At 47.7% G+C, this 10,845-nt stretch overlaps 1 protein-coding gene across 1 annotated transcript in view; it reads left to right on the plus strand.

Annotated features, from left to right (window-relative positions):
- Positions 1-10,614, plus strand: part of LOC144106442 (multidrug resistance-associated protein 1-like) — an 86,169-nt gene extending 75,555 nt beyond the window's left edge. Inside the window, exons 23-27 of the mRNA XM_077639256.1 lie at positions 127-339; positions 494-652; positions 3,638-3,804; positions 4,464-4,658; positions 10,064-10,614. Coding sequence (XP_077495382.1) covers positions 127-339; positions 494-652; positions 3,638-3,804; positions 4,464-4,658; positions 10,064-10,232 — 903 coding nt within the window. The 3' untranslated portion in view covers positions 10,233-10,614. The remainder of the gene's footprint in view (positions 1-126; positions 340-493; positions 653-3,637; positions 3,805-4,463; positions 4,659-10,063) is intronic.
- Positions 10,615-10,845: the final 231 nt, after the last annotated feature.

The following is a 10,845-nucleotide window of genomic DNA, read 5'->3' on the forward strand; positions in this document are numbered from 1 at the left end:
CTTTGGGTTTCCTTATTTAGTACGTACACTGTTCGAAAGCCTCATAAGTATCGTTATTTCGATGTTAAAACCTTCTTTACAAAAGCACGCCGATCCTGCAAGTTCAGCACATCGCCCCTCCCGCAGGCTGAGGTCGAGAAGATGACCATCGACGGAGCCGCCACAGACAGGTCGACCTTCAAGAAGGGAGGCTTGGCGGCCACAATGTCTCGACGGCTCGACTCCACGTGGCCGACAGACGGTCGCGTCGAGTTCCAGGACTTCTCGGCCTCTTACCGACCGATGGTGCTCGAAGACTCGCTCAAGCACGTCACCTTCACCGTGCAGTCGAGGGAGAAGGTGAGTTCGCGACACGACAGAGGAGCCACAGCACGGCGTGGGGTATGGAAAGAACGACCAGAAACGGGAGATATTCGTTCTCTTCATGCCTCGCGCATCCCTGGTAAATCGGGCCAGCCCTAGCCCTCAAAACGGTTCTCTCGTCCACCGCTAGGTGGGCATCGTGGGTCGCACGGGTGCTGGCAAGTCCTCCCTGGTGCTGGCGCTGCTGCGAGTGCTCAAGAGCACAGGTGGACGCATCCTCATCGACGGAGTGAACATCGCTTCGATCCCGCTTCCTCGGTTGCGCACGGCCATCACCGTCATCCCGCAGGTACGACTCATTCTCTTGGAGAACCCATTAGGAACGAAAATAATTGAAAAATTGTTAGCAAATGTGGCCCATCGTACAGACCCCCAAGGCAGATGGCGCTTTCCAGCCTCCCCTGTAGCGACTGCCTAGATTCGAAATGTATGCTAATGCGGCAGTAATTTCCAGACACGGCAATATGGACATACCACTTTAACCTCTAAAATGGGTAGCTATCGAGGCTTTCACATTACACGGCGAGAAGAAATTGTGTCAGCAAGCTGTCTATTACCCCAATGCATCAGGACGTTGATTATCTAAATCATGGTTCTGGTAAGCCTTTTTCACACGACTTGGGTTATCACTGCCATTTTCTAGTCTGTGCGTTTCCTACTTATGGTGTTGTCTGTCGAAGCAATATACTATTATTATTATTAGAGCCGCCGTGGTGGCTCAGTGGTTATGGCGCTCGGCTGGTTACCCGAAAGACGCGGGTTCAATCCCGGCCGCGGCGGTCGAATTTTGATGCAAACGGAATTCTAGAGGCCCGTGTACAGTGCAACGTCAGTGAATGTTAATAAACCCCAGGTGGTCGAAGTTTCCGGAGCCCTTCACTACGGCGTCCCTCATAACCTGAGTCGCTTTGGGACGTTAAATCCCCATAAACTAAACTATTATTATTATTCAGTATACTGCTAACTGCCCTCGTTTCAGGGCACTACAAAACGCAGGAGCACAAGGACATACATGAAAACCAGGCAACAAAGACGAACGCAATTTGATTCTGCTGTCTGAGGCTTTGCAAACACCGCGGCACTGATTCTAAGTTAGCCACCATTAAAAAACAGGAGAAATATTGGAGATTATGTCTTGTTCTGCAACCTTTATGATAGCAGAAGAGGCATTGATAAGGACATATACTCTAAGACATCAACCTATGTGTCTCCTCTAATCAATCATTCAATGAAAACTTCGTGGACACTACAAATCTGCTGTAAGTGTATAACGCAAGTCTTAACGGGTCCCTTCAGCGGCCTGGGGTCATATTTGTATGTCACTTCGCAGGCACGGGCAGCGCTCTTTATTTTATCTCACCCAGAGTGTGCATAGTCTCCTCAAACTCAGACTACTCCAAGCAATTTATTGTATTATGACATCATCACCCTCCATTCGCACCCACACTCTTATTTTACTTTCCCTTTCCCCTTTCCCCAGTGTGGAGTAGCAGGCCAGGGTCACATTACCGCAGGCCGACATCTCCATCTTTCATTTCATTAAATTACTATCTCTCTCTATCTTTATTTTGTTCCATTTCAATTATTTTCGGTTTTAGTTTTTTTATATCCGAATACACACAAGACCTCCCTCTAACAAGGTCGAACGAACGTTCTTCAGTGGTCGATGGTTTCGGGCTCGAGCATTTTGCTTTCCAGCGCCCTAGCTTTTCTTCCTTTAGAGGCACTACGTAATTGTGTTGGAATGACTTCACGACCCTGTCGGCCAGTGAGAAATGGTTTAGTGACGTCATCACTGCTTTACTGTGTGGTGTGTTTGAATTCCTGCGCGAGTACATGTCGTTGTGATGTCACGACCCTATCGACAAATGGGAATTTCGTGACACTACCGGATGGCTCGTTCCACTGAACCTCTACCGCTATCGCGTTAATATTGGTTGTGAGGAATGAAAGGTGCAGTAGTTGTCTCACTTTCGGGTGGACGCCCCAACCACGCCCTGAGGGAATGGAGGAAGGTGTGACTGAAAGAAAAAAAGAGAGAAAGAGTTGTCGTAGTCGAGCGCCTCGGAATATTGTCCACCATCTGGAGACTTTAACGTGCACTGCTGTCAAACAATAGGCGGTTCATAACCAGAGTTGCAGGTGTAGCAAGAGAGACGGGCAAGGACAGATTGAGTGTCCTGTTGGAGACGCTGCACGCAAGCAGGAGGCCAGAGAGAGAGAGAAAGAGAAACGGAAAGGCAGGGAGGTTCACTAGGCAGTGCCCACTATGCTACCCTACACGTGGGAGGGGGAACGGTGGGAGCGATAAAAAGGGAAAAGAGAGGAAAGGGAGATCACTTTTTCACGTGTCTGCAGGCCATTACTTGCAGGGTACACAGGGCACACATTGATAGTTCACAACCTTGCACTCAGTCCTGAGTGTTACATGAACTTGAAAAGCGTCTTCAGAGAGCCCGAAAACATGCGCCGGGTAGAATCGAGCGCTTTCAGAATGCTCGCCTCGATCACGCTTCCCGGCAAGGTCCGATAGATCCCAAAATTCAGGTGAATGCCCGGTCAAGTCTTTATCTTGCTTTAGTTTTGCATCGCTAAATGAAGCTTGCAAAATGCATTTCTCAGGTAGGCCTCCGGAGTACTGATGCTGTAATTTGACGCGTGATGTGCCATTTGGCGGCCCCTTTTTTGCATATATATAATTTTTGAGTAGAGTACTTGCCTGATTAGATCAAAATTATCGAAATCCGCATCGTCTTCAGCTACGAAGAGCCAAAACAAGCGGCGTACACAGCAATGGCTCTGGCTCATCTCGCTTTCTCTTCTGGGTAGGCAATCACCTCTACCATGGTAGACAAGTGGTTTACCCGGAGTAAGCGCGATTGTGCCACCAGAACCACTGCTGCGTATCCCGCTTGTTTTCGGTCTTCGTAGCTGCAGACGATGTACTTTTCTAATAATTTTGACTCAATCTGGCAAGCACTCCTCTAAAAGATAAAATTAACAAAAAAGAGATGCCGATGCCGATGGCGACGGAAAGTGACGTAGGATTTGTAAGCGCCGTATTTTTCGGGAGTGATCATTTCGCACAACCCAAGCTGTTGTTGAAATTAGTATTTCCACAAGGTTAAACGTCCGGTGAATTTGTGAGGTGAAGCTTGCAAGCTGCCGATTGCGTGAGCTGTGCGAGGAAACCTTAGGTCAATGCACCTCTTTCACTTTGCCTGGCGCCGTTTACGCAAATTTCCTTATATCCCTGATTTCCTGCACTGCGCAGGACCCAAGTCTAGTGCGAGGAACACTTCGTGCCAACCTGGACCCAATGCAGCAGCACTCGGACGACGAGCTGTGGCAGGTGCTGCGGCAGGCGCACCTGGCAGACTTCGTGTCCAGGCAGCCTCTGAAGCTCAACCACGAGACAGGAGATGGCGGCGGGAACCTCAGGTGAGTATCCGCATTTTAACATGGGGCTCGTGGCTGAATAACGATATACATTTGGAACTGGCCATGATGGAGCGCAAACCACGTGCATGGAAAAAAGAAACGCAGTAATATTTTTCAAACAGCATGAACGTATTGGGCTGGGCTGCGTCCTCGGTGTGAGTCCTGTAGCACACAGTGTAACCATGGCTTGGATAGAGAATTTGTGTGGTCCCTCCACTTAAAACATAGCAATGGCGAGCTAGTTCGCATAGTTCGTTTTCTCATTTAAACAGTACTGCAAGAAGACGCGGACAAAATACAGGCACATAAAAACAAGGAACTTGCGCAGAGTTTTCGCGTTTCCAATGTCACCACTGCCGCTTTCGTAAAGACGCCTTTTCGCCGCCAAACAATTTCGAAGGCCCTCGATGAGCGACCAAACGGATTATGTTCACGCTATGGCGACACTGCATGTTTCCAAAATGAGTGACGCCCCACAGCAGGCTTTCTTGTTAGATTGTAGATGCCGGAGCTCTGTTTCAAGTTGCTACGAAGTAGCATATGAGACAGGCTTTCCTGTTCTTTGCAAACAGATACAGCACTCACTCCATAGCCCAGTGGGCACACGCGGTAAAATTGCACTGCCATGCTACATTCTAAGCCTTTTTCTCATTGATCAGCGCCGGCCAGCGTCAGCTGGTGTGCCTGGCGCGTGCCCTGCTGCGGAAGCCGCGCATCCTGGTGCTGGACGAGGCCACCTCACAGATGGACGGCGACACGGACCGCCTCATACAGGACACGCTCAGGGAGAGCTTCGCCAACTTCACCCTCCTCACCGTTGCTCACCGGCTGCACACAGTTCTGGACTACGACAGGTAGGATGGACATTAATGGTTTTGGCCAACTAGCTGCACGCACAGGAGCCACCAGAATAATAGTGAAAGTTTGTGCGGCTCCTAAATTACGCCGCGCTCCCTAACATTGCCGGTAGGAATCTGTTAGCTGTGGACATTGCCGCTTCAAAAGCCCCTGAATGCGGGTGGAGAGCTGCGGCTTGGGGGGGTCACTCATATTCGCCGCCGCCGTCCTAAATGCCACTGCTCGAACGAAGTTGCGCTGCTTAGGAAGACACCGCTATGTGCTTCGTTGCTTACCGCAGGAAATATTTGTACTGGGCCTGGTCACTATGCGCCTCCCTGTACAGAATTTAACCCTCGGCTGTCGACATCAAAAAGGAGTAATGGGCATGCGCATAGCTTAGGCAGCCCATGTAATGCAAAGGAAGATAACTGCTAGTCCTTAAGGGTAACGATGTGGATTTTAAGAGAAGGCAAGTTTAGTAGGGGGCGGAAGAAAGTCAAGTGGGCGCGTGAGATAGGGAAGTTCGCGACCATAAGGTGGCCGCAGCTAACACAGAACAGGGTTAATTTGGAAGATATGGGAGTGCTCTTTGTCCTACAGTGAGCGTAATTCGGTTGATTGCGACGATTATGAACCGTCGCTGTGTACCTCACGAGCAAAGTGACTGATTTTTAGCGTCAAGGGACTACGGCTTGTCGTGCGTTCAGCGGAGCGACTCCACGTAGATGATGTAAGAAAGTAGGAATAATGCATCGAACACTAACGACGATATGGAGGTGCTCAGCACATGAAAGTATGGAGCTTTATGAACTAGATATCGCAACATAACGTGACCCACTACCAGTACGAGACATATTAACTAGCACAAAAAAAAAATACACGGAGAGTAGACAGTAGAGCTAGCGTGTTTCCTGTCGCATCTCTACTGGATCCAGTAATCAATTAGCTGAATTAACCGCTTTAGTTGCAACTACCAGTGTCCGGTAACAAAGAAAAAGGAATGCGGTCACTGACCATGTCATGAAATTCAAAGACGTTTCGGAACCTCGTACGGGTTCCTTTATCACTGAGATCATTAATCAAGGAATCCGTACGAGGTTCTGAAACGTCTTTGAATTTCATGACATAGTCAGTGACCGCATTCCTTTTTCTTTAATACAATGCCTGACCAGACGAACTTTCGTCGAACCATTGATTATGTCCGGTAACAACGTAGCGTCAGTGAAGCGGTGGCGATAGCGCCAGCACAACGGAACAGAAGGGCGTGAACACAGCCAGAGCTCTATCCGTGCCTGCAGAGAAGTTCCACCCTGCTCCAGAGCCAGTTAGCTACTTCCAGATTATAAGGTGGCGGGGATATGCAATTTCGCGTAATCTGCCGATATTCTGCGGCGGCACGCGCGCATCTTATTTTCTGACCGCCCCTATGAATGGCAACGGCGGTCTTTATATATGTGCACCTTCTGTGCGACAATAATCAAACCCGATCAAAAACGCACCTAGCGCCAGCAGGGCTTTCGCACAGGCATTTGCTCCTCAAGGATCTGTGACGCCTCTAACTAAACAGTGACACATGAACAAGTTGATAGCAAAAGCTTCCGTTCATGCTCGTAGCTTATATTTTTAGCAAAAATAGTTAAAAGGTATCAAATGCAGCAGTTAAGGTCTGCCTGCTTTTCGCTACTTTTTACTAAATATTTACTAGGCAAGCATAGCAGAACGGTTGGTCTAAAAATTGATATACAGAAAATTAAAGTAATGTTCAACAGTCTCCGAGGGCAACGGCAGTTTACAATTTTTAGCGAGCTGCTGGAACTGGTAAGGATTACGTCTACTTAGGGATCCAACTTACGAGAGTGAGATAACTAGAAGAATAAGAATGAAGTGGAGAGCATTAGGCAGGTTTTCTCAGATCATGAATGGCAGTTTACCAGTATCCCTCAAGAGAAAAGTGTACAACACCTGTATCTTATCGGTACTCACCTACGGGGCAGAAACGTGGAGGATAACGAAAAGCGTTCAGCTTAAATTGAGGACCACGTAGCGAGATATGGGAATTAGAATGATAGTTGTAACGTTAGGAGAACGGAAGAGGGCGGAGTGGGTGAGGGAACAAGCTCAGGTTAATGACATCCTAGTCGAAATCAAGAGGAAGAAATGGGCTGGGGCAGGGCATGTAATGCGAAGGCGACATAACCGCTGGTCCTTAAGGCTGACGTACTGGATTCCAAAAGAAGGCACACATAGCAGGGGAGGGTAGAAAGTTAGGTAGGCAGATGAGGCTAAGAAGTTAGCTGGGACTGGTTGGCCGGAGCTGGCATGGGACAGAGTTAATTGTAGGAATATGGGAGAGGCCTTTTCCCTGCAGTGGGCATAGTCATGCTGATGATGATGACGATGAAGGTAGGTAGTAAAAGTGGGCCCTTCGTACTAGTTTTCAACCCATGGTCGCTAGTTAGTGCATGGTTAGGTCCGCTTCTTTAACCCAAATATAAGGCGTAGAAGATAATTGGCACAGACTGTTTTGTTCATAAAATGACTTTGTAATTAAACATTTTTTACAGCGTCGCGCCATAATGTAGACTAACCTGTTTCTACAATCGCAACTTCAAAATAGAGGCTGGTATATATCTTGGTTCAACGGCTAAGAGCCTCTACCGCCGTAACAGAAGTGAGATTTACGGGGTATATAGGACGAAGAAAGATTTATCTGTGCGCGCGCAGAGCGCGAGTCGCGCTTCTGCGACACCTTCTGATTTGTGCTTTCCTCGCATTCTGAACCCTTGTGTGTTCCCGGTAGGGTTGTTTGTCGCCATCGCCTCGCATGATTTGTGCACGTAATGCGCCATATATCTAAGCCTCTGTGATTTACTGCCAGGTGATGTGGTACATTGGTCAGATTGAACTTATATTTTTTTTCCAGTGCATACAAATTTAACAAGCCGTGCCAACACAGCGTACGAAGAACCTAGCGACATACGCGACATACATCCACCCCCCCCCCACCCCCATTTTCTTAGTAAATACTACTACCTATTGTTTGTGACACCAGTGCTGTTCACTAGCTTCTTGAGGTGGTAATATTCATAATAATTAATAATAATTGGTTTTGGGGGAACGGAAATGACGCAGTATCTGTCTCATATATCGTTGGACACCTGAACCGCGCCGTAAGGGAAAGGTTAAAGGAGGGAGTGAAAGAAGAAAGGAAGAAGAGGTGCCGTAGTGGAGGGCTCCGGAATAATTTCGACCACCTGGGGATCTTTAACGTGCACTGACATCGCACAGCCCACGGGCGCCTTAGCGTTTTTCCTCCATAAAAACGCAGCCGCCGCGGTCGGGTTCGCAAGTTCTATTTTCAGTACATCCACTGTTAACAATGTAGTGATTTTTGGGACGAGTGAGTATCTGGTTAGCAGTTAGCTAATTCTTCAACCTTTTCCTTAATGGTGTACGGGGAGAAGTGTTTATAGATGCTAGTGATAGACCATAATAAAAAACAGGTGAAAATTGCCCGATTAATACTGCAAGCTAATTAGGATGCTGTACAAATATTCAAAACCTCAATAGGTTACAAAAACAGCAGCCTGGCTGGGCGGTCGGGTCACAAGTGATTCGAGTGTCGAGTCAAGCAGCTGTAGTGACTTTCAACGCGCAAAGAACCAATGCTGCCTTACTAACGGTAGGCGGGCCCATTACCAGTGACGTTTCATCCGTCAGCTGTTGCGCGTTTAGCAAGCTGTAGAGATACAAATAAGCAAAATGATACGCGACTGCATTGCGGCTTCGTGGAATTACAAGTCTATTCGCACAATCCATTACGTCATACAGCCGTCGGGACGATTCGGGCAGGGTACAGAATTTCAGTGTCGTATTATGTTGCCAGGGAATATGGGCCATCGTGTTGTCAAGTGCCGCACTGCATTATTCGGAATCACATGGCCACGGAATTTTATCGGGACACAAATGACCAGGAGCGCCAGCGATTGGTATAATAAACATTATACTCTGGGTCCCTACAATACCTGGCATGCAATCCGGAATACTAGCGATATCGTTCCAGCAGTAATGAACAATAATCCACGAAAGACCTAATACAACCGCCACTAAACTCACCGCCACATGCACTTGAGGTCATACTAAACCATGGTACTGCCTAATAGCCAGACTTCAGGTCATCTGCGTCTAGGCCGAAGAAATAGCTCATGATGTTAATTTCCACATGCAAGGGTGCGACTCACATTCTGTGCGACAGCGTAATGCTCTTTGCCAATAGAAGCTATCCGCCTACAAAGCTGTCGTTCTCTGAAAATTATACTCTTAAATTTTTACGAGGTCATGATAAGCAAGAACCGGGTCAACTCGCGCTTATCTAAGCAGCAAGCATTTCTAAATCACCATTTTTGAGTGACATATGCCCTTGTTTGCGACTATAGTATATAACTGACAGAATAGCGCCAAAGTTCTAGGTAATATTTCATCAAGTCGTAACCCAAAGGCTTCACTCGTACAGTCTTTGTCAAAAGTATACAGACCAAGTGGTACGCTTCTGAGCCCTTCAGCGCGGCTCCTCTTGCATACTCAGGGGCGCTAATCTCACGAAGTTGGGAGGAACTTAAGTCCTCAACCCTCCCAAGCTCATGGCTGTCAGTTGTGCTAAAGAGCCCTGCTACACGGCTCGGAATCAAACCCCCTGGTGTGTATATTTTTCACAAAGACTTTACATTCTCGCGCAGAGGTTTTCAGAAGCTGCGTGAGGTGTTAAGGTTGTTTTTTTTTTCAGCGTTCTTCAGTCAAAGTAGTTTTGCAAACTTCAGTCAAAGTAGCTAGCGGTTACTCATTCCACTCTTAACTGACCTCGTGAACAGGAATTACACAGTTGTCATCAAATGAATCCATCCGCTGGTTTACATACACTATTGCCTGCACACGATAGAAACCTAGTAAACACAACCACAACGAATGTAGTTTCTACTGTTACTTTACCTTACATGGGATAGGTCATTCGCGTGTTTTGTATTATATTATATCGCACGCCCATAATTTGTTGTATGAGACGGTGAGCTTGTACATAAGTGTTCATAAGTGCATATGTGCGCAGAACTGCATACATAGGTGCACATAACTACATAAATCTTGCAGATAAGTGGGACAACTTTGCATCCGCTTTCTACATATTTTTATATTTTTCTGCCTCGCGCCCACTCTTTCGAATCCTCAGCACAGCGATAAATACCGCGTGAACTTGAACTCCTGTCCTGTTGGCCCTGGAAGCTCTATGTGACAAGGACACAGAAACACAGTTTGTATGGAGTTTTCGGCTTTGTGTGTGAGAATTCGGGTCGGGCCGTATTCTGTTCAGCTTAATACTAAGACAATGTTGTTGTTTCATAAGTCGAATCTTTTTCCCTTTCCCTAGGATCCTCGTCATGAGTGATGGCACCGTCGCCGAATATGGAACGATTGAGCAGCTGCTAAGCGACGCCAATTCTATGTTCTACGACATGGCGGTCAAGGCAGGAATCACGGCCAGAGACTCAAGAACGGCACATGTCTGGCCTTCCTCCGAACCAAGCACACACCTCTAATTAATCATTTCTCGCTTCATTAATTTTATTATACCAGAGACACTCGAGTGAAAAGGCGTACACGTTCCTAGTATACGTTGTCCAGGCTGTGCTCTGGGGTAGCCACTGCGTGGTTCCACACATGGCACTTGTTTCGTCCCGCTTTCTGGCTTCTTTGGAGCTGAGACGAACCAACCGGGAGACAGGGAAGTGCGTCGGAAGAGCTATCGGCCTCCACCGGTAACAGCGACGCGGAACGCCTACGTTTGCGAGCTCACAGTCGCCGACGGAAACATGAGCCTGGCGGGAAGACGGTGGAACTTTACGACGTGCCAAACAAGCAGTGATGCGCTTTTTGCCGCGCCTTTCGACAGAGTAAACAATACAGATTCTTTCGACAGATGACACTGGAGCACTTGTCTTTGTTTTGCAATGAAAAGCTGTTATACGCAGCTCATCGGCGATGGGGTTTAAAGTTGAGTCCCTTAACAAGCACAGCTGGCGCCCCTACGCTTTCCTCCTCGCGTTGCTTGCGCAGCAATGGGTGTCATGTGACTCCTGTTACTGCGGGAGAATACGGGGCTGGAAATAATTTTCGCATTTTAAAAGAGGCAAGTCGCGTTACTGTGTATAA

Source organism: Amblyomma americanum, chromosome 10 (genome assembly GCF_052857255.1).
Source record: "Amblyomma americanum isolate KBUSLIRL-KWMA chromosome 10, ASM5285725v1, whole genome shotgun sequence".
NCBI lineage: Eukaryota > Metazoa > Arthropoda > Arachnida > Ixodida > Ixodidae > Amblyomma > Amblyomma americanum.